Source organism: Anomalospiza imberbis, chromosome 1 (assembly GCF_031753505.1).
Source record: "Anomalospiza imberbis isolate Cuckoo-Finch-1a 21T00152 chromosome 1, ASM3175350v1, whole genome shotgun sequence".
NCBI lineage: Eukaryota > Metazoa > Chordata > Aves > Passeriformes > Viduidae > Anomalospiza > Anomalospiza imberbis.
This window is the reverse complement of record NC_089681.1, coordinates 48,056,530-48,082,672: the sequence shown is the minus strand read 5'-3', so window position 1 is coordinate 48,082,672 and position 26,143 is coordinate 48,056,530. Positions and strand designations below refer to the sequence as shown.

Genomic DNA, 26,143 nt, shown 5'->3' with positions numbered 1-26,143 from the left:
CAGCCACTGCAATTGTTCCTAGCATGGGTCAGGTGTAAGTGCAGAGGTGATGGTGAGGGCACCAAGGAGCTGCCCAGTACTTGGGAACAAACCTCTAGGGAACCTTGTGCTCTCAGGGCCCTCAGCAGAGCTCCATCACTTACAACATAGACCTCCCTACGGCGGTTTGCCACAGCTGCCTGTTCATGAACAGTGTAAAAGCCTATTGCTTTAATAGCAACTTCCACATCTAAAATCATGGAACTAGAGTTTTAAGTTTAAATTTAAACTGTACTGCTTTTATTCACCTCCAGTAGTTCAGCAGCTTTGGCTTAACCACATGGAGAATACAAAACAGAAAAAAACCATGAGTATACCTTTGCATGGTGCAATTAATTCCTCCTTTTTATCCAAGTGGTCTCTGTGGCACTTCACATGGCATCTTCGACATTCTAGGGCAGCAGGGGGTTTAAAGACATGCCAGAGAGGTTTGGCACAGGCCTCACAGTTGGCTGGAAAGTGGTATAATGTGGGAATAAATTCATGGCCTTTGTGATTTAGAAAATTTGTCTTCTCTGCCGGCTGTACTGGTTCTACCTCCAAATCCTTCCTGCATTCCCCCTCGTTAGCATAGAGAATCTGAAAAAGAACACTGCTGTGTTATTGTTGAAGCACTAAGTACTTTTATACCCTTTCCAAAGAAGTCATCTCTTTTTCAAGAGAGTTAAATAGACAGGAGAATATACTTCTTTTTACCTGGAATATTTTAGGAATTTCTTCAGTTTCAGCTCTATATACATCTCCTTGAGTTACAGGCCGGACATGAAACAGCTTACTAGATTAGAAGAAACATGAATCAGAAAATGCTAAAAAGTTATGTATGGTTCAGAACAATTATCAAACCGCTTTGAAGCTCTTAGAAATTATGCAAGCAACATAACCTACTTAAACACTGCAATATGATTTTGGGAACTAATTCATAAACCATACAGATTTTGTCTACCCACGTAAGACCAAAATATTTCACAGCATGGAAAGAGGGTCATCTTATAATGGATTCAAGATCCATGATGGCAAATGTACTTAAGATAAAGGCTTTCAAATACTTCCTCAAAACCCTAGGAAGTCTAACATTATTGCTAGAAAAGCTTAGTGAGAACCTGGATGGAAGCAACCATATTAAGTAGAACACTATCCAGTAGTTTTTTTAGTAAATCATGTTATGGCTTGATGAAAGATCTATGCCAAAACATCACAAAAGGAAATCTGGGGCACCAGCTGTTGAAAAAAACTATTTAAATTGGAACAAACATCATGTGGGTCAAGACTCTAAGTCCACCTTTCCCAAGATCCTGTTTTCAACAGTGGCTGTAGCAGATGTTTATGAAAAGAGAGTACAAAACAGTTCAAAAAGAAAATAACTCTTTTCCTGGTTATGAGCAACTGGCAGCTGAAGCACTTCCTGAGTTTGAGAGTCCTTCCAGACCACTGTATTTGTTAGTCCCTGATACATCTATTCAAGAATCCTAAAACCTTTTTTCAATTACTGTAAGACCCCATAATGTCAATCAGCTGTTCAAACATCAGAGTCATGTATCAGTGAGGGGCTTCAGTGATATTTAACACAATTTCCCTCATGTATAACCAATGTAAAGGAATCACAATTAATATATTTTACCACTTTAAACAGAAAACAGCTGGAAAAGTTAGAAGTGCTTTGGACTAGAACAGCAAGGATCCTTTCTCTTTTTCTCTAACTTTTAGCAATCACAGGAAAAAGAACAAGTACTGTCAAAGTTCTGTTAACAGTACGCTAAAATACAGATAGACGTTTTCCAACTGGTGTGGGAAATTATTTATGGAATTTTTATTTCAAGCTTCTGGATTTGCTATCTGCTATTTCACACACAACACTCTTTTGTCAATTTGTATCCAAAACTAACAATGACTTTACTTACTCTATATCTAGTACCATAGATGGATTAGACTGGTCCTTGTCTTTTTCATCATTGTAGAACAGTATCTTTTTACTGCTCACCACAACATACTGTGGAAAGAAAGGGTAAAACAGTTAAAATTTCATTTTAAAAAGCAATTATTTATCCTAATATATTCCCACATGCACATATAAAGCCAGAGTAAATGAAAGGTTTCAAATTAACATCAGGAGATACTCAAATCATCCTGAAGGCAGCCACACTATGGACAACTCCGCAATGCTACAGTTGCAATGACTGTATTGTCTCTGGATCACTCTAAAATGCTTTCGATGACTCTGTAATCCCACCTGTACACAAACTCACAAATTTCAGTTGCTACTGGCAGGTTACTATGAAATTTACTGTATCACTAAGAGTGACACAAAGCAAAAGTTACCGCTTACTGATAATGTTGTAAAAAACTTCTGTAGTTCTACAGGCCTGCAGGACTCGCTGGTACTTCACACCAAACTGCTGGTAGGCTAAAACAGAATTTCATGGCTCCTGCTATTTCCTACACTTTCAATTTAATGGACTGATAAAAATAAAGAGCCAAAATGAATCAGCCGAAACAGGTCTGGTAGCTATGAATACACTGAGATAGTTAAGATCAAACACCTCCAACCTAAGCACTTCCCAGTAAGTTCAAGACTGGAATTCACTGCCTGCTGCTCTCCACTGGGAGTTGCTAGTCCAACATCTTTGCTGGAACTGTCCGCAAGCATAAGCTCACTGACAGCTGTGGCTGTTCCCTCCCCTGCAGTTTCAAATGTTTTAGAAGGAACTGAAAGATATAAGACACTAAAGAGGATTTAAAGGTGGTAAACTGGCAGCTCTACACTGGTCTACACTGGTCTCCAGATTCACATATAATATAACCCAGAAGGACAGAAAAGCATGAGAGTGAATGTACCAATAGTTCATCTTGAATTCCAAGTACTGGCAGGTAAATGGATGGGTTTCTGCACAATGCAGATACTGATAATTTGAATAAATGTCTGCTCCTTCTACAAAGGGAGGTTTCAACCTCATTTTACACAGCACTTGAAGGTGACCTCAAAACCTGAGTATGAAAGTCACCTTAAGTTTATACAACAGTCTTTTTAAAATGTGCTGTGCAAGGTGTGAGCTACAGTTGTAAATCTCAATTACCGAAATGCATCTAAAAAAAGCCATGAAAGAGCGTTTTGTCACAATTCCTTAATAGAAAGCCTGATTGGTTTTAGTAAGTACTAAGTGTGAGCCTCCTGAGATTTTTCCTACTTGAAGAAAAAGACTGTACTTCAATTCGTTTATCCACTCCAATAGAAAACAAATGTCGTTTTCATCTTTGAAGTGTGCACCTTTGCCCTTCAGATGACAACTATGACAAATGCAAATTCTGACTGTAAAGGAATTCAATTATCAAACTATATATAAGCCTTGGTGAAAGAACAACCTAACCTCACAAAAAAAATCATGTACAATAGTGTAAATATCCTGTTGTGAACATATTAAAAAATCTTCTGACAGTAGTTTTGTTTTACAGTGGTTTTTGAAAGATATTATATCTTCATTTGGGATGAAATGAAGCTCCAGATAAAAATAAGGGCAACCCATTTCAATGTTTGCTTTAGGTGTAACTGAAGTATTTATTCTCAAGTAAGTTTTCCACACTCACCCCTTTCTAACTTAAGCTAAATAACTTGGAGCGCATTGGGCAAAAACATCATTGCTACTGACATTTGAGTCAGAAATGCAGCAGCTCAAGTCGTAACAACACAAGGCATCAATCCAATTACACTCCTAATGTGATTTTGCTTTTCCTTTAAATTAATCTAGGCATGCCTATATTTGAGGTTGCACATACCTCCCACCTTCACAAAACTGAAACTGCAGAATTAGGAAGAGAAGCACCTGAGGAGGTTGACTACCTGCCAGCTTGCTTCAGCTACAACAGTAGCTGAAAGTGCAGTTCAGTTCAGCCAACAGAATTCACATGTGAGTGAACATAGTCCCTCACTACTGTGTCTCACTGATATGAGCCTCAGCTAGTTAAGAAACCTTATCAGTACCATTTATTTCATGACTGAGCCATCCATCTGCAGCTCAAATTCCTCCAAAGTGTGAGCTCATTCAAACGAGGAAAGTGTTAGAAAGGAATGGATTGGCTGTCTAAATTATCTTGAAGCAAGTAAATATGCCTATACTGGGCACGCCTGAAGAAATTCTGATAGTTTTTCACTGCAGAAGCTGCATTTATCATAAGTTGAAATTTTCAGTTGTCAGAGAATGCAAAAATAATCTCCACTTTTAAAAAACAACCATAAAAGGGTACTTAGAAGCATTCTGACAGAAAAATGACACAGTATTTTATCCAATCCAGAACAGAACAAAACTACCTGATTTGTGCCAGGCATCATCAACTCTATTACAAGAGGATTCAAGCAGCCTTAGTAATCAAACAGATCTAAAGGAAACATCTGCCATTTGGTTTTGTTCCTGGTGGTGAACATCTTGTGGGTAAAGCACCTTCTCTATCTGTATACTTTTGTTATTAATATTGGTTTTTTTTGTGCTTGTCTTAGTCTTGCTTTATGCCTTCAGTAAACTGTTAACCCATAAATTCTGCTTTTGTTCCTCCCTTACCCGAAGGGGTGGGGGGAAGGTGACTGGGCATTAGTTGAAATAGGGCAGAACTTATCACTCACTCCCAGCAAGCCAGAATAGGCGGTGGTTTTAACCTACAGACAAATCACCAAGGTCTGATATTGATGTAAAAATAGGCAGGTCTGGAACTGAAACACTTGGAGTGTATAAAGAAGGCCATGGAAGCCCACTGAAAATAGCAGCACTTCAAAGAAGGAGTACAGCAGCTAAGACCTAATACAAACACTCAAGTGCTTCTCTGACAGGAATGAATCCCTTCTTTAAATTTTATAGGAATCCCTTCCAGCTGTTGTAGAATGTGTATGTAAATAGGAGAAATTGAGAAACACCTTTCAACAAGAATTAGAAAGTTACTTCAAAAGTGTCATTAATAACTCAGTAATTCCCAGTAGCAGTCTTTGAATATAAGGAAGATGAAGGAAAAGAAACTGTTTAATACAATTAGCTTTTAAAATTTAAAAAATTCTAGAGACCATGTTCACTTTTGTATTTCGTTGTACTAAAAGATGATCAAAGGGGGGAACTCAAGAGCCAGAAAAGATAATCAGAAACTGGTTCTAAGTATCTCAATTTGAACATCGGATGTTTCAAAGAAACAGATCATAACCTTTGCAGAGGCAAAACAAGACTGCCTTGTTTGGAGTAGGAATTCTGGCACAGATATCCCATTTCTGAGAGTAAATCAGTTATTCTTAAGAAAAACCAATCATTTTAAAGGCGAAGGAGACAGAAACATCCTTGAAATCATGTGTAGCAAGTTACTGTGTGATGCACTCTTCCATGACCTTCAGAACATTTAAGTGTGGTATTCCCTACTCTGTGCTGCCAAGTTGCACAAAGAGGTTATTTTTCAATGACAGAATTATAAAGTTGCTTACTCAAAGAAGAAATGTGATTTTTAATGATTCCAAGATGCTTACTGTAAAGCATTTCCCCCCCGTTGTAAATTTGCACAATGTCATTACTGAAGGTTTCATACTAAACTTGAATTTTCTTGGTTTTTTTTTCTTCAGTAATGTACATACACTAAATTACTCTTAATTATTTTGTTTGTTTCTTAAATACGAGTTGTAAAACCAATTCACCACATGCCTAGAAACTTCTCCAAGGAAACTGAGGAAGAAAGAAAAAAAGGCATCTGTACCTGTTTCTTCCAGCCATGCCGCCTTATATTTCCTTTGTTTGGTACTGAAAGCCAACCTTCAAGTCTTGATTCTGGTTTTTAAAAAATGCATATTTAATAATTTTGTGTATTTATAATAATAAAACAGAATAGCACAAAAGCAAACTACTACTAGTAGGAAAGGAAGATGTACTACATGCAGTAATGGGCAATTACCTATTCAGCAAAGCAGAATAAAAAGCACAGCTAAATAAAATGAAGATATAAGCATTTAATTCATGCTTCATCACAAGCCAACACCTGATTACACAGTTACTGCACAATAAAAGTAAAGCTGTTTTCCTTGATGCCAACATCTAACACTGTATGTAAATAGTTTGCAAAGAGCCAGGCAGGAAAGACTTTGCTTTGAAAATATTACAGCTTAAATTAGGAGATTTTCAATGTAAACATAATTTAACATTCAGAGGGGCTTTATGAAAATACTCAGCAGGAAGATGCAGGAAGTAAAATAAATCAGATCCACATTTTCCACAGGAAACAAATAAAGGAGAGAGAGCACAAGAGCAAGCAAAGCTACATGGGTGTCCCATTACTCACAGAAGATAAGCATAGGAGATAATTAAATAAGGAATGCAGGAAGAATCAACTAGATATAAAGAATAAGAGACAAGTGTTTTACTCCAATTTTCAGTGAAAAATTATCCAAAGAGAAATGTAAAATCCTATTTTCCCACCATTAAACTACTGAAATAATTTAGCATGATACAAAAAAGGGCCACAGGCAAATTAGCATTCTGCCTAATGTGGACTGTTGATTTAGAAAGCCCTTCCAGCTAACTGAGAGTGGCTTCTAAAATTTAAAATTATGAAGCCAGATAATAGTAGCACTGAAAACTTCAAAAACATTAAGTTAAAATTTTCTGAAACATTCTCCCACAACTATTTATGTCCTGAGGAGATACTGGTTCCTTTTGTCCTTCAGGAATTACTCTGTGTGAGGTGTATCCCAGCAAGTACTGAAAAGCATTCAAATGTATAAAAGTTATTGTCCATATGCTTTGCTACATAGAATTACAATGGAACCGACAGCCTAGCAAGGCATTATAATTAGGCATGTAAAAGTCCTTCCCACATTAGCCTTACAGCACACAATATTTAGAAATGGACTACAGTTAGGAATATGGAATCATTTCCCATCATTTCTCCACACAGGATAGCTTCAAATGACTGGAGGACCACTGAACTACTGATAACAACTGGAAGAAAAGTACGTTAGCAGAACTCATTCCTGTAAGAAAACTTCACAGAAAAAATGAAAGAAATTTGTACCTCCCTGCTTTCTCACATCTGCATAAGAACTGTGGGGGACTGGGGGGGAAGGGTCCCCATACCCCCCAACCCTACCCCCTCTGCTATCCCAGACTCTCCCCAGTTACTGAAACTCAGTAGCTTTGGAAAAGAAAATCTATTTCCTTCATGTCTACAGGCCTCACAGAATATGTTTATTCAAAAGTATTGTTTTGAACACTTTGATTAATTTTTACATTAAGAGAAGGTCCTTCCATTTTTAGAAATTATAGAAACATCCTAAAACTCAGGTTTCCATTGCAAAACAAAGTGATGTATTGTGAATAAAAAACAAAGTACAGGAAACTATCATTCAAAAGAAATATAGTAAGAATGACTTGTTTAAAAAAAGAAAAGAAGTTTCTGTTGAAATTGTGGCATATGAAAATCTAGAAAGATCCAAATTATGATGAATTTTAGAAGATGCTTATAGGGACAGCAGAAGTTTTCCTAGGTTCCCTTCTATTTCAGCATGTTCTGAAAACAATTTCAAAAGAAGTAGGAAGTAAATGAGGTATTTCAAATCAATCCGTTGACATTCTTTTCTGTCAATTACAAATCGATTTTAGGGAGCAAATTCTATTTGAATGACAGACAATTTCTGAGCTGTGAATAACGTCTTGCAGTTGAAAGTAACAGTTTCTGACCATACTCCTTTTCAACAAGGCTGAAATTCGTCTGGAACCAAATGTACTCTTGAAAGGGTAGATGAGCTCTTTCATTCCAAACTTGCCACAAAGGTTCCTTTCAAGTAATATTTATAGTGCATTTTCATTTCTCTTGACGGACTTAGCACAACTGCAAATGCTCATCTGGCCATTTCACAAATATTTGATCCGGAAGACTAATATTTATGAGTGTTCTGATTAAGTAATTAAGAAAATATGGGCTATCTAGACTAAAAAAAATATTCTTCCATTCCTGTCTTTAAAAATAGGCTCAAAACTATTGCCTGACAACTTTCCTCTATTTTGGAAAGAATACCAGAATTGATACCTCAAATTTCCAATCCACAAAGTCCAAGATAGGCCTCAAAAATGTCTGGTGGCTAGATGAATCTTAATAGGATATGAAGAAAGAATTCCATAAAGGCTACAGATCTTGTACTTATCTCTGAATATATTTCAAATGTAGATTTGCATTCTAAACATCTTCGTGGCAAATATCCAGACTACCAGGATTCATAGGGATTCAGTGTGATAAGAGTGCTAACAGTAAGACTTCAATAAAATGACACAAGACAACCATGACTGTATTGCTTTACAAGACTTTTGTTGTTCTGGAGCTAAAGTAGTGTGGGTGCTTTCATGAAAAGTGGAGCATCTCTTTCCAATGCTCAAGAATTCCTACTCCTAAGAGTCCTCCGCAGCAACCAAAAACCTGGGTATACTATCTTGCTAATTCTTTCCATTCTTCCAATTTGGATTTTTCCTTCTGCAGACTGTCCTACTATAATTTCATGTGGATTTCACCAAGGATTTCTGACTGGATCTTGCTTTGGGATTTATTCAGGTTTATTCATGCTGCTTTAGGAAGTCCTATCGGAGTCCAATAAAACTGGCTGGCTTAAATGCTCCGCGCATTTATTATTCCCTCCTGTCTTTGTGCAAAACACAACTACATATGCTGTAAAATATTATGTGCTGCAGCTAAAGCTGTAGGGCAGCTCAATTGCTTAAATCATCTTGCCAATCAGATGAAAAGAAGCAATTCACCACAGCTTAAGTGCCCTGTTACCAATTAGGGAAAAACAGTCACGTTCCTGATTATGTTCTGTCTTGGCAAAGAAGAATTCTGTTTACAATCATGCAAGTATAAAGACTCTCTAAGTCCAGCCAGGAGGAAGAGGCATTGCAAAAGCATCATTTAAAAGCAAATACCTCAGCTGTTTCAGCAAGGACTCTGTTAACACTGGGGACACCAACTGAGATATGAGCTGCTATCTGAATCAATAATCAGGAGTGAGAGTTACAAAACATGCCTAGAATTGAATACAAGGAAAAACCTTCATCCACATAATGATCTTTCCCATGTAAGTGAGCAAAAGCCTGAGAATAGCCTGGATTGTGTAAAGGGGCCAATCCCCACCTTGGGAGAGTATAAGTTGTCATAGGAGCTACCAGAATTCGAGGGAATATTTAGGCCAATGGCAGACAGAAAACACCTCCAAGTGAAATGCAACTGTAAAGTGTGTTACCATGTGATTTCTCTGCGTCTATTTCTAAATAGAGAATTTTTTTCCTTAAAATGTTATGAGTATAAAAATTTTTCTCAATTAAACCAAAGACTGCCCATTGCCAGAATCATGGCCATGGAATTATTATTTTATACATGCTTATATTATTTTGTATCTTTATTTTTTCCCTTGGTGATGTTTTTATTGTGACCAGAAAATTAATAAATCATACTATAATTACTTATTATAAAATTCAACCATTTATTTGCTTAAAAATTTTTAAGAAGTGTCTTTGCCTTTAGAACTGGTGCACCAGCTATTGAGTACTCATCCTATCCAGCTCTTAAACAAGATGCTATTCAAGATGCTCTGAAGGAATGGCCATGTTTGGGCTGTGAAAGTGATGGGAACTTGGCACACAGTTGAAGACAATGAACATCATACAACAAACTGTGGCAAATGGACTGCTGTAATATGTCACCTTCTGTTTTGTACACTAATTACTTGGTTCGTAGGGAAAAAAAACTATGTGCTGGATATTTTCCTCTTTCTGTGCAATGGGCTATTTCTACTCTGAAGCATGGCTGGGCTCTTTTTCATCTTTATAATGCTACAGTACTCCTTTTCTGCCCTCTGCTAAGCTCTTTGACAAGTGTGTGAAATTTGACTACACTAATGCCACTTAATCTCTTTTAATTACCAAATTGCTTCTTATTTAGATCCTGATCAACCCAGAAACTCAGTTAAAAAAAAAAAAAGGCAGCATGTAGGGACATGATCTAAATCTAGAGAAGTCCCAATAATATGTATTAAAGGTCCTACCTGTATCACACAGTAAAACCAGCAGGACAACTGCAGTTAAAATCAGAGGCATGTGTAGAAAAAGGTGCAAAAAAGAAAAGAGAAATGAAAAGCTAGCAGAAAAGAAATAGTTGAGGGCTAACAAGTAGACACCTCACCCAAGAATACCAGAACTTCCAGTAACTGTCATGTTCTAATTAACAATGGGAATTAAGAGCTGACTTGAAAAGATCTTGCACAGACCAAAATTTCTGCCTCAAAATGGAAGCAACAGATTATGTACCCAAAAGCCTGATTACACACATCCCCAGAGGTAAAACTGAAAATAACCTTCCTTATTGAGGTAAAGAAAGAGCCTCTTCCTACAGTCCATCCAAGATCTGGGACACAGTGGGGTCATACTGACACACTACTGCCCTTAAGAAAAGAATAGAGAAGGTGTCTATGGCTGGATGGAAGCACTCATGTTTTCCATGTAATACACAACAGCCATCAAATTAAAATGGCTGAGAAGGGAAGTGAGGAAGTTCAAAACTACTCTTTTGAGTAGAATAAATCTGGTCTGTTTTGCTGTAGGAAAAATCGTAAAGCTCTCAATTGAAAAGAGTTCAGAAATTTTCTACTAAAATTATGAACTGCAGTCTACTTCAATTACAAGACACCTAAAAAACAATAAGGCTTTATTCCAATTTGTAATTTGAGGGGAGGAAAAAATCCACTTTGATAAGCAAAATCCCTCTGATTTCCTTTTTAACCCTGTTAAATGGAAAATACTGAAAATTAATATCTATGAGAAAAACTCCTGCGAAGTCCTGCTATTTCAGAAATACCAGAAGGAATTCCTAGCAGGTGACAGCTAAGAAAAAAAATGTTCCTTAACCAATCTAATAATTCTAAGAATTTCCAATGCGAGTTTGCCTTGAAGATGTTATCAAAAGACAAAATCTTTACAAGATGGCAATTTACAGATCAAACTCCAGAATGCAAAAGGCTTCTTGAACAAAATAGAAGTTGCAGAGGAAAAGACTATACCATGATCTGAATGAAAAACTATTCTAAAATTAAATTCATTACAGTATTAACTAAAAATAAAAATCTAAAAATACACTAGAGGAAGATAGGAAACATAAATAGACACAAAAAGGATTAACTACATCAAAACATGTACTAAGACTGATAACCTACCTGAAATTTCAATCACTCTAAGACTCCTGGACAAACTCTAGAATGCGGCAATTTGAGCAGCATGAAGTGCATTAACAGGAAAAGACACATCTAAAATTATTCTATTTACTTTTATCTGACTACTCATCCACTGAAGTAATAAAATACCCAAAATACTATTCTGGTTTTGTATGTCTAAAAATATTTTTCTACAATGAAATTCAGATTTATCAAAAATATATTAAATATTTCACAATTAATTCTAAAAATTACTTAACCATATAGAAAAAAGATATACCTAGCTATGATGTACGAAAATTGTCAAGCACACCTGATTACACTAAATTTTTTTCTTGTATTGAGAGATACAGAAGTGGATCATGTGGAAGTACTAACTGATTACACTTTTCAAGTGTACACTGGGGAAGGGGAGAGGTAAATAACTAATCAGTCTAACCATGGGTCTCAAAGTACAGTGCCTGGTACTGATACATGGAAATGGCTGGCTACGCTGTATTACATGTTCTTATTTTAATCTGCTAAATCAGAGTACCATACAACCATAAATTTATTATGGAAATTCTTCCAATTATTTTTCACATCAGCAATTATTGCCACTTGTCACAGAGGTGGTACAGGACTAAGAAGAAGGTGCTACATGAATAAGAGAAAAGATCAAGACAATTTTGCATTCAAGATATAAAACACAATCATAATGTTGTAGAAGTACTGGCCCTGTCTTCTATTCACCAAATACTGCACACTGTAGTCACTATATTTGAAAAACAAGAGATGTAAAGATACTCCTTCCTCAAAAGTGCATATAAACAATGCTAATACCAAGCCATACAGTGGGAAGTGTGATGTGAGAAAAAATTAAGTCTTAAATATAAGCAACTAAGGTGTGAAATTAAAAAAAAAAACACAGAGAAAGAAAGGAAGTGGAGATGTGATACATTAGACAGCCAGAAGACTTTAAGAAGCAATAACAAGTAATTGTTTGAAACAATACCTTCCAGAACTATGTGTATGCCACACGACCAAGTAGTTCAAATCTGCTTTTCTCATACCTGAAAGATTTCCATCCGTTTCATCTGTCGGAAGACTGGCGACACTGGTAGAATCCATTCCTTGCTGGAGGTCCATGATTTTCCTTCGTAGTTGTTCTATGTCACTCTCTTTACTATCTAGCTGCATCTGGAGCTCATTCCTGTACGTGGATTCTTCTGCTAGTTGCTGTATTTATAGACACACACATAGTTACTGTGTTACCAAAAACATGGCAGCCAAGTATTTTGAAAACAAAACTCATATATACATACACATATATACACACACACCCATATATGTGCATATATGTATTCTGTAGTATGATAAAAAAATTTAATTATTTTACCGCTTGCATTTCATTAAGCTCCTTTTGATATTTCACAACCATCTGATTGAATTTCTCTTTTTCCTGATTAAGTTCTAATTGAAGCTTTCGGTTTTCCTTCTCCTTCTTCCTCAAATCTTGCATGTTAGCTTTCTTTCTGTCTATTTTAAAATCTTTCCGATTCATTATCTCAGCTAGTTTGTTGACAGCCTGTTAAGAAAAAGGAGAACCAGTAAGAAGAATTACATATGCAGCATGTTTCATAAAAAACTTCTCAGTTCCTCTAGTTACAGGATCTGATAAAATTCCTTCACCAACATAAATGGCCCTTAGTCAAAACTGAAGTAAAACTGAAAAGTACACAGCATCAAAACTTATTCTTTCAAAAGTAAATTTAACAATGCATATTGTAGATCACGGTTAATATAAACTAATTTCAAAGGAACTAAGAGTTAGTTCACAAAAGCGAAAAACCCGAAATGCCTCTGTTAATACAAATTAATTATTGCTATTAAATTGCATTAAAAGTTGTACCTGTGTCTTCAGAGTTCTTTCAGTGTTTATGCTCTTCTCATAATGCATTCTAATATTACTGATTTCCTCCTCTTTCTTCATTTTGTAATCTGTTAAAATAATATTCAACTTTGAGGTATTTTAGCACAAGAGAATTATTTTTAAACTTAATTACTTCTATAAGTACATTTTTTCCATTCTGTTTTCCTGTTGCTTCCCTTTCTGAGCAAAATACAAGTTTCAAAGACAAAGATTACCAGTTTAACACTACTGCAATGACAGAAAATTACCAAAAGGATATATCAGAAAAGCACAAAGATTAAATAATAAAGCCAACTTCAAGCCCAAAATAATATGCAAGATAAATAACAATGTCTTCATCCACTTCCCATTTTCTACATATGCTTCAAATTCAATCATGCTTCAGAACAGATCAATTAAAACTCCAAGTATGACATACCTTCCTCTTGTTTCTTAAATTTTTCACTGATCTCTGTGTTTTCCTTTGTAATTAAATCAACATCTTTGGTTAAAGTGTTATTAGTTTCTTCCAGCTACATGAAAAGAAACACATTTTAGAATAAAGAACTTGACATAAATTCTAAAAATATCTATAATACTATTATTTTAAAACCCCTTAATTCTATAACAACCATTTACTTAGAACACCTGCCTATGTGAACTTCTAAAAAATGCTGCTGTTCTTCTGTGCTGTTTTGACTTACCAGAAGGCTCAAAATACACCTGTTCCAGAAAAAAATTTATCACTGCAGAACTCACAACACTGTAGTATGGAATCAAAAAATCAACTTAAGCAATGTTAGATTGTCAGTTATGGAATGTGGCAATTTTAAATTAATTTGATGTACTTTGGAAAAACTAATATGTAGAAGCCTGAGAACTTGCATCTAGACTGAAAAGTAACTGACAGATGCTAAAACTCCAGCATTAAATCTAGAGTAGACACAAGGCATTTACTGCTAGATAATTGTCATAAATCATGAAAATCACGATAAAAACAAGACTAAATTTGGACTAAGACAAAGCAGACATAGGTAAATATGTGCAGAGCTTGCAAAACAAAGAAAAAAGCTGGAAAGGCAAACAATGTCAATTTTGAATATATGAGTATGTTCACTGCCACAGCCAGAATCACATAACAAATATGTATGAAAAACAAGACATAACTGTATTCCTAAATAAAGGTTTTGTTTGAAGCCTATAGAAATGATTGCATATCAAGCTGTCTAACAAAATTATCAGAAACTTGAAACCAAAAATATATTGGCAAGGAGGTATTCCTTTGATGCCACAGACCTAGTCTTCTAAATGCTGCTTAAGAAATAGTGGCATTCTGGAAATCTCAAGCTTAAAAAAGCAAATTCATGAAACAAACACTATTTGCACTATCTTTTCACAGAGACTGAATATCCATGGTAGCATTAACTGAAAGCTTTGAGCAACTGAGCCAAGCTCAGTTACACCTGGAACTTTACACCCCCAGGATTTTTAAGAAAACATGCAGAGCCGATGCTACGTGGGGAAAAAACAACGATAAAATAACTATGCTACATATAGCTTGCTGTTTGAGACTTCTCAGTTAAAGACATTTATCAAGCCCATACTAACATCCAAAAGCTATGCTATGAAGTGTCTTCAAAAATTAAGTTTTGGGGTTTGGGTTGTGAAACTTGAGACTCTCAAGTGTTGTTTTTTTTAAGACTAAGTTACTTTGCAGTAAGAGTCTCTAATACACAGCTCCACAAATTTACAAGATTTAAATAATACACTTGGCAATGACAAGAAGTAAATACAAAAGGCTTAATAACTGAATGATAGACATTCACTTGATTTTAATTTTGGCTTCACTTCAGATGAATGCATTTTGTTTTTTAGGGAGGTCACATGATGAAATTTAAGGGTTCCAAGTGAGCCCAAAACTTAAGATACTTAATTAGTTATCACTTACAATCACAACAGGACTTCATTAATTAAAACCATGAAATTTGGTTTCCAGTTGGAAGAGATTTATGCAGGTATGGATAATAGTTAATTTACCCTTCTTATGATGATGTCCTTATCAGTCAGTTCTTGTCTGTGCCTTGATGCAGCTTTTTTGCTTTCCTGATTCAGTTCATAATACTGTTCTTCAGCGAGTGCCCGTGCCAACCGTTCCGACTCAGCTTTGGTTTCAGCTAAATCCAACTGGGTAGCAAGTGTTTCTCTGTAAAAAGGACATTAAGACTTGCTTTTTCTATGCAAAACATTCCAAATTTTCAGGATGAGTATCAAACCCAAATTATACCACTCAGCTAATGGTCATTATTTTAGCTTCTTAGGAAAAACAAGAGTTACAAAACTGCATTCTGTACACTTGTATCTTCTGATGCTCCACACAAGCTACAGCAGCAAGCTTACTACGATTTTCACTAACATTTCAATCATCCATGAAACATCAAGACATATTCTCCTGCCTTTGAGGAACAGAAAATAAAACTAAATTATATGTACGGAATGGTCCATCAAAAAATACTTAAGCCACATTTGCCCATTATCACAATTCCATAGTTATATCCAAGTGAGAAACATTTAGTATGAACATAAGATTGCAGAGAATAGTGAGGGAATAGAATACAAAGCATCTATAAAAAGAAGTAAGAAAAGAAATAAATAACCCCAAGAAGAATACGGGAAGTCTTGCCTACCTTCTCCTCCCTCCCCATTTCTTTATGTTGGTTACTACTCATGAACAACTTTGCAGAGACGCATATATTTTCCTCCTACACCATATTTATTGGCACAACATCTTTTCTTTCTCCCTGTATTAGCCTACCAAAATGCTGCACATAACTAACACTGTACATAACCTCTGCCCTTCAGACTGTTTTCCAATGTTGATGCTCAAGCAGAACAAGAGATACAGACTTTAGAAGAAACTGTACTTCATGCATAAGGCTACAGTCTCCTTCTTCAGAATATTAAATAAAGAAATTGGAAAAACAAGCTTAACATTTTTTTCTTATTTGATAGCTTACAAAGTAGTACATCACGATTAATGATTGTTAATAATAACTAGTTTGGCTGTAATCAGAAATATACTAAATTTCAAAGACTTCCTTACCTTTTTCTCAAATTATTTTACTGACTATAGAAATATATTAAGGAATTATCAGGATAATATAATCCAATTTTAAAAGCTGGATAGTGAGATGAAAACCACGAATGTGAATGTTTTTCAAAATTTTTGACTCTTACTAAATTTTCAGAGAAGTCACTATTCTTCTTACAGGCATGATAATGTCCAAGGCAAATATTAATAACCATATTTGGCTTTGTGAGTCAGTATAGGTAACATCCTATGTATTTGCCACTTACAAGATGCTACGGAACACTTTTGAGGCCTGTTTCTAAAGGAATTAAAACATCTTAGATCTGATTCAAAGTATACATGAGTGAGACAGTATTACAAGGAAAAACTTAGGTGTATGTATGAAACATAATGGGCATACTTTTCATTTTGCAACTCCTGCATTTTTCTTTGCGTTTCTTTATTCCTTTCATCAATTTCCTCTTTCAGTTCCTTAACCTGAGTTTTGTAAAGTGTCTGTAAAAGAAAGCATTAAAAAGAATCATTATTCAAATTGAATACTGAAATTCTTCCTTGTTTTCAGACTACTTAGTTTGAATTTGTCAAACTCCAACACATGCCAACACTGTCATTAGTGAAATTTCCTCCTTCCTTCCTCTCCCAGATGCTTCTTTACAGTTTCTGTTGGGCAGGGAACTGATATGACCAAATTAGTTTTCAATTTCCTTGTGTGTTTTCCTACATAACTGCACAAATACACATGCTGCAGAAGAGACAGAAGGCACTGTGACACAGCAGGTCTCCTGGACACAACAGGACAAAACTGCATCTTGAAGCATCACTTGTCTCAAAATGTTCATCCAACAAGCCTAACAGCATTCTGTGCTTTCACCTGTTGCATTCTCTTTGTGTCCATTTACCTCTTCTCTTAGAATTTTAAGTTTTTCCTGTACCAACTTAGTAAGTGATTCAGCTGAGGACTGATTTATGTAAATTATTTACTTCTGTGAATTACTTCTGGTTTTTAGAACTATATTGTTATTATTACTACCACCTGTAGTTCTGAAAGTTAAAATTTTATCTTCTACAGTAAACTACTTTTGCTAAATATGCAGACTGAATTATGAATGTCTTATTTAAACTACAAAGTAGTGAAAAATGAAGAAACTGAGAAATACAATGCTCTACATCTTCTTATTAGCAGTATGTCATAGAGAAATGCAGAAAAAGCCCCTGTAAGAGATAATGAAATGATAATCATATGCAGTTTAGTAAACAAGTTTTTTATTGCCTCTCCCAGGAAATACCAAATTTAAAAGTATTTCCCAAAGTTAAATGAGTCTGTTCATATTCATAAATGTATTTGAATTTCAGGTGTTACAGAGAATTTCATCCTATTGTTTCTTTTCACAGAGATTAAATAGATCAAACTGCATCTATGAAATACACATTTTGGCTACCTGGAGTACCCAATAAGGTTCTTCAGAGATTCAGGTGCAGAGAAGGTAGCTTTTTAGAATAAGGAATACATGCAGAATGCTACTGAGTCTATGGTTCTTAAATGTATGTATGGTAGATCAATAGCATGAGCTATTTTCCAGTAAGTTTGGAGATTTTGAACTCTCTACAAAGTTTGCAATTGTATCAGAAAAATATCCCTTTCCAACCTCAGGATAGGAACAACTCTGATGAATAATTCAGGTAAGAATTACTCAACATAATGTCAGTTTTGACAAACAACAAAACAACATTTTAGATACACCATCCAATGTTCTCTGATATTTTGTTCCTTGTTTGTATTTCAAGCAGGATTTTCTGAATTGCTGATTTATGCAAGGCTGTTACTTACATTCGAACAATTTTAGTTTCAACTATTCATGTTAAATGATCTTATGTCAAAACTCCTTACAGACAATTCCTTATAAGTCTTACCGAAAAATACTGCTCAGCTTCAAGCTGATCCTGAAGCTCACGCATCTGACCTTCATTTCCTCTGTACTGTCTTTGAAGGAATAAAAAAAAGGAAAACATTGAAAAGTCAGCTACTAACAAAAGACAAAGACAATTTCTAACCAGAACAGTACTCAACAATGATCTTCCATTTGCACATATATTACTTCACAAAGAGCAACAGTTTGCTGTATCCTAGAATTCTGATTTAATACAGCTCTTATTCTAAAACAGTCACCCTTTCAGTATGTAATTTAGAAGCCAAGAAGTACTCTAAATGGAGAAATATTAAGCCAGCTGAAAGAATATATGATAGAATTCTAATTAATGAAAAATGTCTTCATTTTAAGATAGAGAAACATCAAGCAAATGAATCAGGCAATGAAAGGGAACTATTGATTCCCAGGTACTACAAGTCCCATATGATTTAGTAAGTAGCATCAGAGTCAATCCATAAAAAAGTAATTCAAATAAAAGAGGAATATATACATATACATACACACACGTATATGTGTGTGTGTGCCTTAACATAGAATGGCGAGCCAAGAACTGCTCTGAATTGTAGCTCATAACAAAAATATTCCAACACTGAAGGCTACATAGAAATCATAACATGCAGCTACATAGGAATCATAACATGCAGCTAAAAATACTCTTTCAGTTTAGGAAAAAATGCCTACGCTCCAGAGAAATTTATTCACTAGCAGCAACAGGCAAAATACTACAAGTATAATTAAGCAATTTTTTCCATTTTACTTCAGGTTTTTACTTACTTTGCAAGTTGAGCCAACTCAAATTCCAGTAATCTCTTTGCTTCCAACAAGGTATTGATTTCCTGTTTCAGCTGCTTCTCAGAACCCTTCAAGTTATCAGCTTCAAAAGCTTGTGCCTTTAATTCATTCTGTGCCATTATTCGCTTGTTCGTCTCTTGTTCTAGCTTAAGTGTCAGATTCCTTACCTAAATGAGAAATATTTCAATTTAGGAGCCTTTGCTAAATAACCAGTTGCATGTGGCTGAAGAGGTTTCACATATGGATTATTTTATATTAAACACCACTGACTAGATGCTACACCATGTACCATATGTCAAAGTATTCCTGAATCTCCAAACACTTCAGTGCAATAATCTCACACAAAGCTGCTGCCCTTAGACCCTATGGCAGTGATGCTGCAGGATGATAAAGCTTTTTCATTTTTAGTTTATTTCAAAGTCTCTGATTTAACTTACCTGAAAGACAACAACTGAAGTATTGTAAAATGCAGGCAAACCCAGTGGGAAGAAATAATGATGTCTGACTCCAGTTCAGAAGGCTGAATGATTTCTTTATTATAACTATGCTATAATACATTAATACGCTATATAAAGGAAGATACTAAAACTGCATACCTACTTTTCTAACTACCATATCTAACTACTAACAACTTGTGACCTTCTCTTGAGAGTCCAGACACAGGTGGATCTGATTGACCATCAGGCTCAAACAATCCTCACCAGAATCCAATCAAGCAATCACCCCAGGGAAACAATTCTCCAAACATAGGAAAAACAAGGAGCAGAAAGAGAAATTGTTTTCTCTTTCTTTCTGTGCACCTCTATGTAAAATCCTGAGAGAGAGAGAAATGTGCTTGCCACACTGAAGGAACCTAAATTGTCTGCAAACCGCTCCGTGGATTTCAGGCCTTAAAAATCCCTCAACCTAGAGAAAAAATGCAGCTCACCAAGTACATAAAAACTAATTTACATGAGTTGTGACCCCTAAGAAAGGTGTTATAAACTTCATTCCCACTATCCTGTAAAGAAAATGTAAGGATGAAGCTATTATTCTTAGTACCTAGTTTTCACACTCAGTAGTCTAACTGCATTTCCTTGAACAAAAGGAAAGAATGAAAACCAGACAACACAAACTCAGACCTGTAAATCATCCACATCAATCAGATTGCACATTCAAATTCACAAGCAATTTTTTTCTTTAGAAAAAGAAAAAACACCCAAAAAATTGTTATATTGAATTGAAGTTCAAATATGGAAGACCTGCTAGAGTTATGAAACAAGCAGAAATTACCTAAACCTACTTAGGCCAACAACTATCCTCAATTCTACTGAGAGTTCTATTATATAAGGAGCTCAGTATAAATGAATTAAATTTTCTATTTCTCAGTTCAACTCAAATTTCTTATTTATATAGAAAACTATTAGCGATTAACCTTTTACTTACTTCATCTTCCAGTCTCTCCTTTTGCTGAAGAAGATGTTCCAGTTTCTGCTGAGATTGCTTCAGGTCGAAGTCCAACATGGAACACTGTTTTTCAGCTTGAACTATTCGATTTTCTGCCTTTTCTCTTGCTGCCCGTTCTTCCCTTATCTTTTTTTCCATTTCTAAAAAAGATTAAGGAAAGAAAAACAACAAAAACTATTACATATCATCTGCAAGCATACTTTTGTAAAAACAGTCATAAATATCCTAATATTTTCAGACCTTTTTGTTCAGCTATCTAAGCTTTTCTGCCATTTGATGAAAGAAGAAAGATCCTGGCATTATTACAAGAAACACTAAAAAATAAAAATAATTCCAATCTGCATTCAAAGCACTGGAATATTATCATGACAACTGCAAGATAAATAGTGAAAGAAAGAAAAAGCACAGATTCTTGAAGTAACCATTTTGACGTAAGGCAAAGTTTCCTTTCCATGAATGGAAAGTAGCAAAAGAAAAAATGCTACCATTATTGTTAACTCTAAAAGCCACATTTAGGTACTGATGACCTTCACAGAGAAAACTTCACATATTCAATTACAAAATCAAGACACACCTTTGGTTCATGGATATACATCTATAAAAGAAACTTCTCACTTCACTTTAGACAAGCCTAATACAACACTGGTATTTTTAATGCAGTTACACAGGAATGAATGCTCTAAGACGTCTCTCTTGATAATGCATTCTTTCAATTCTGTCTAGCAGTAGACAGAATTTCAAGATTCAATACCATTTTAGAAGCCAAGGAAGGCTTTGAAGTAAGGTATCCAAAATATGAAGAAACAATACAATTCTTACGCAATAGCATGCTAGGGAAAATAATTTAAAACGTGTAGTTTTCATGTTTTAAGATTTTAATACACATTTTGTTTAAAGAAGGGATCAAACACTTGTGCAAGAGTACTACGGTGTAAGACAATGTGCATTAAAATATCATAATCAGAACATGTTTTATTACGTATTTACCTCAAACTTGCAGGAAACACTTACCACACATCGCAACTGATCTTGCCTCCTCTATGGACTGGTGTTTGTCAGTTAACCGTGCTTTAGTCACTTTGTGCTCATTGACTTCCTGTTCTAACCGGTCTTGTAAGGATTTCAGCTTGTAGTTCAAATCTATCTCTAAATTATTCTTTTCCTAAAGATAAGGAAAAAGTGATCAGATTTCTATAATACCTGAGGAATCACATTTTTATTCCCTTTTTTAGTATTAAATTTCTGTTATCATATGCATGCTATTTTCCACACTTAGCAAAGAACAGTAACAGACCAAAACTGTACTCAGTGCTCTGGAAAAAATCTCATTAATTTTTTTTCAGTAGTCTATAAATTTGTAAGAAAATGGAAACTTCTCCATTTGTATAATCAGTAGTCACCTAAACTGGAAACATACAACTAAAGAACAGACATCCTAGAGCACAAAGGAATCAGAATTATTGTTACCTGGATGGATTTGGGTTATTTCATTGCTAGGATTGCCAGGCATTAACAGTAATTCACCAAACAAGCACTGGAGATGTGCTTTGAGAGACAAGCATTGGCCTTTGAATGGCTGCTTCACATAACAACTTAGAATCGCTTGTCCCCTTCCCTCACAGGCTGTCATATCTCTGGTTTATTTGCATAGAACACACAGCACAGCAAGTCTTTACCTAACCTCACTAGACAAAGTTAACTCTGCAGTCTGTCTGGAGAAAGGGTGCAGGATTTCCTTTTACTATTAATTTGGTTTTCCATCATATGGAAGGCATCAGAGATGTTAGAGGAACATTCAGAAGGAAGGACAGAAAAAAATTCAGCATCTAAGTTGATAAAAAGCCTGCCTGGCACTGATCCAGTCAAATTAAAATCAAGTAAAGAGAAAAAAAATCAGACCTTTAAAAAGTTAAAGATTTTCAGAGGCAAGGTTTTGCAGTCATAGTTAGGCAGGAAGAAAAACATTCCTTGCTACTGGCAGTAGGACTGGATCCTTGAATCCATGATAATGAATGACAAACACAATTTTCATGCACAATGCTACAAGTAAGAACTACCTGAGGACTTGGAAGACCATCCTGATGAGATTGTAAATTAGCAGTAATTAGTTCATAATTTAAACGCAAGCCTGATTTAGAGCAATAACTCTGGACTTGGAAACATCAATAATATTTGAAAATATAGTCAAAAGCTGACAAAGAGCATCAGCCTCAACATCATTTCACCATACCTTTTCTGAATGATTAAGCATATCCTGTGCTTGTTTTCTTTCTGCTTCCACTCTTTCAAGATTGTTTTTAATGTTTTTTACTTCTTCTTGTAAAGCTGTAATCCGAACTGTCACAAAAAATTAAGTATCACTCAATATTAGTCACTTTACTTAGATCAATTGTCTTTGCAACTTTTATTGATTTCTGGGCCCATAAAATATTTCAAATACTTCAAAATTTTCAGGCCTGCAAATTGTCAGGCCTACTTTGTAGAGCAAACTGACATTTTTAGACACTCTTTATGCATGGCATCAGTAGCAATTCACAAAAAATAATCAAACAAAAATGGTTCCTGCCTTCCGTCACTTCCATTATCTAATATTCAACATTTCTTTCATAAACCCAAGTTCTGCTATGTTATGGAACAAGCACCTATAAGTGATGCTAACTCCATTAGTGGGTAGATAAGGCACATTACACAGAACATCAATCTCAAACAGATTTCTGGGTACAAACACAACATGTATTCACCTAAGTGTGACTCCAACCATGGGGAAGTCAGGCACTGAAACAGGCTCCCCATGGAAGGTGTGGAATCACCACCCCTGAAAGTGCTCAAAAGATGTGTAAATGTAAACCACTTAGGGATGTGGTTTAGGGGTGGATTTGACAGTTCTGGGTTAATAGTTGGCCTCAATGATCTTAGAGGTCTTTTCCAACCAAAAACATCCTATGATTTTCAGTGCTATGACATGGAAGAAGTAACTATTCCTCAAACCCCACAGCATCTACCCTTGTGTGGCATAAAAGTTTATATGAAATACTAAGTAGAATCACATGGTTTGCAAGAGACCTCTGAAAATCATCTAGTCCAATCTCCCTGTCACATGCAGGGACATCTCTCACTAGACCCTGTTGCTCAAAGCCCCATCCAATCTAGCCTGAAACACTTCCAGGGACAAGGCAACAACAGTTTCTCTGGGCAACCTGTCCCAGGCTCTTACCACCCTTAGTGTAAAAAATGAAATTTAACAAAAAAATATCCTTTTCCACAAATGAAAGAAGAGCAAGTGCAGGATATACCAACTTGGCTACTGCACAAGGCAGTAAGACAGTGCTGCATCTTCTCTAGCACTGTGTCAGCTCTTCATATTTTCACACCACTCTACTCACACTTTTAGTCAGTCAGTGGAGCCCCAGACTCACAATCAGTGTTTGACACTCCTTGAATTTGATATTCTCTCTCTCCCAAGAGCTGCTCAACGTGATCAGGAAGCCAGATCCAATCTTCATAAATTGTTCAGTCATGCTTTGTCTGCAGGTTGGCTTTCCTCCCATTACCAAACTCTACTTCACTAAAGTAGGGTTACCACAACTTCTTTTTGTAAACTATAAATTCAGAATAATTACCCTGTAATTCTCCAATCATTTCAGATCCGTGACTTCTGTCCCTTCGTTCTGACTCCAAAGCTGCTTGTAGTTGGTAATAATCTTTCTCCACTTGCAGTTTTGTGCTTTCCAGAACTCTGCACCTTTCCTGCAGTTCTCTATTCAGTGATTCTACCTGACTTAATGACTTGCTCATTTCTGTGTTACCCTTTCTCAGTCTTGCAGCTGTGTCAGACTCTGTCCTCAGCAAATCATTTGCTTCTTCTAGCTGTTAAAATAAACCAGACAAGATTCTCAAATATAAAGATTATGGAACCAGTTTTGCTACATTTCAATGCTCAAATCGAAGATATAATGAAGACAAGGAACACAAACAACATACTTGTTTTTGTAACTGTGTTATCTTCTCATTTGAAATTTGTGAATGCTGGCTGATTTTTTTCAAGTCTTCCATCTGATCTTTTAGTGTGGACACTGAAGAGAAATTGCACCATTAATACAGCATACTAAAAAACCCTTAGAGTTTTATTCTTGGTTTTTTTACACAAACATGCTCCGAAATATTGTTTTGCATTGATAAGTCTTTTGTTGAGTTTTTGCTTCTAATATATATTTTTATGTCAATTTTTATGTTTGCAGACCAACAACACAGCACAGCGTGGCAGAGAATAGAATTTGAAAATAAGAACAAAAAAATTGTGTTCAGACAAAAATGAACTCAAAATCTGTGTTCATTATTTGAAAAGCTCCCTTTTCAAACTTTAAAGTTACATAGCACTACATTACTCCCCAAAACACATCATATACCTCCTCAGTGTCAACGTTTGGACAATATTGCATACCTTCATTTTCCACATTGCGTCTTTTTTCATTCTCTTGTTCAAATTTTCTTTGGTACTCATTTATCTTATGTTGTAATACCATCTTTTCCTTCTCAATCTGAGACACTGTTGTTTCCAAGTTCTTCCTTTGATTTCCCTAAAATTCAAAGAATTGGTATTTTATACTTACATTTTAAGGAATGATTGTTAAACCAGTATCTCTGCAACTAATTAAACAAGGAAATTGATGCATTGTTTCAAATGAATGAATTTCTGGCTTCCTTGAAAAGGTTTTCAGAAAAGACAGCTTTTTTAACTTCTACATGACCAATTTATAGAATTACTAGAAAAATTGTTGTTAGTGCAATTATATCTAAAGTAACTACTAAAATGATTATCAAGAGACAAGAGAAGTACTCAATGGAAAATCATCTACATTTTTGTAGTAATTGACTTTGATAAACTCCAGAAAACTTGCAACAAGCAAGACTAAGTAAAATATTTAGCAGAGTAAACAGAAATCAGCATGACTAACAGAAAGAAAAGTTTTTGTAAATGGCTACAAATAAAAATGTAATCTCCCAATGTTATGTATTGAAACATGATTGTTAGGCTTCAAACTTGAACACAGAATAATTTTTTTTAGTCACAGAAAAAATATCTTAGAATCATGAAAGTACTATTCCTAACTGCACTCTTTACCCAATTGAGACATCTTCAGGGAGGAAAAATATTACCTCTTCATCCAGTTCTTTCATTATCTTGTCTAGCTTTATGTTAGAAGATCTAAAAATAAAACAAGATCATTTAACAGATACATTATACATACTGTTTTTCTAGTGAAATTATTTGTGACTATTACTAAAGTGAATGTTAATATTTTGACTAATGTTATTTTGTAAGGAACAGAATGTTAATATTTTGACTAATATTATTTTGTAATGAACATTTAAAGCTGAAGAAGACAATCAATCATTGCAAATAATTTGTAAAATATATCCCTAAGTATTTATCAGCTTTGTTACAGATTAAATATGTGAAACTTTAGGTGCCACATTTTATCCCTTAATCTGCAAAAAACAGTGTATGTACACAACAGGCTATCCTCAAGATTAGAATACACTGGGTAAACTGCTAAAACTTCCTCTAGTTATGACCTCCAAATATCTAAAATAGTTCATTAATTCCACAGTGGACAGCTCCCTACTACAGAAAAAGGCATAAGAATAATATTATTTGAAATTCTCTCTGTTGAAGCAATGTATTAAAAGATTGAACTACAGAGAGAGTGCGGCAAAACGCACAGTAAAACGTCATTTAACTGGCAGTAACACTGACA

General features: G+C 35.2%; 1 protein-coding gene across 4 annotated transcripts in view; it reads right to left on the bottom strand.

Annotated features, from left to right (window-relative positions):
- The window catches only part of ROCK1 (Rho associated coiled-coil containing protein kinase 1), an 84,114-nt gene that overhangs the window by 6,327 nt on the left and 51,644 nt on the right, over window positions 1-26,143 (bottom strand). For 2 of the 4 annotated variants that reach the window (XM_068191087.1, XM_068191094.1), the window contains exons 13-31: window positions 25,542-25,590; window positions 24,826-24,961; window positions 24,366-24,457; window positions 24,005-24,251; window positions 22,615-22,721; window positions 21,396-21,546; window positions 20,364-20,524; window positions 18,921-19,105; window positions 18,130-18,199; window positions 16,619-16,713; window positions 15,168-15,333; window positions 13,570-13,663; window positions 13,131-13,219; window positions 12,618-12,806; window positions 12,292-12,457; window positions 5,752-5,822; window positions 1,938-2,026; window positions 736-814; window positions 357-618 (exon numbers count right to left, since the gene is read on the bottom strand). In XM_068191087.1, coding sequence (XP_068047188.1) covers window positions 357-618; window positions 736-814; window positions 1,938-2,026; window positions 5,752-5,822; window positions 12,292-12,457; window positions 12,618-12,806; window positions 13,131-13,219; window positions 13,570-13,663; window positions 15,168-15,333; window positions 16,619-16,713; window positions 18,130-18,199; window positions 18,921-19,105; window positions 20,364-20,524; window positions 21,396-21,546; window positions 22,615-22,721; window positions 24,005-24,251; window positions 24,366-24,457; window positions 24,826-24,961; window positions 25,542-25,590 — 2,498 coding nt within the window. Of the gene's footprint in view, window positions 1-356; window positions 619-735; window positions 815-1,937; window positions 2,027-5,751; window positions 5,823-6,330; window positions 6,380-12,291; window positions 12,458-12,617; window positions 12,807-13,130; window positions 13,220-13,569; window positions 13,664-15,167; window positions 15,334-16,618; window positions 16,714-18,129; window positions 18,200-18,920; window positions 19,106-20,363; window positions 20,525-21,395; window positions 21,547-22,614; window positions 22,722-24,004; window positions 24,252-24,365; window positions 24,458-24,825; window positions 24,962-25,541; window positions 25,591-26,143 lie in introns of those variants that run through there. The other 2 variants (XR_010999383.1, XR_010999382.1) reach the window with 2 other exon arrangements.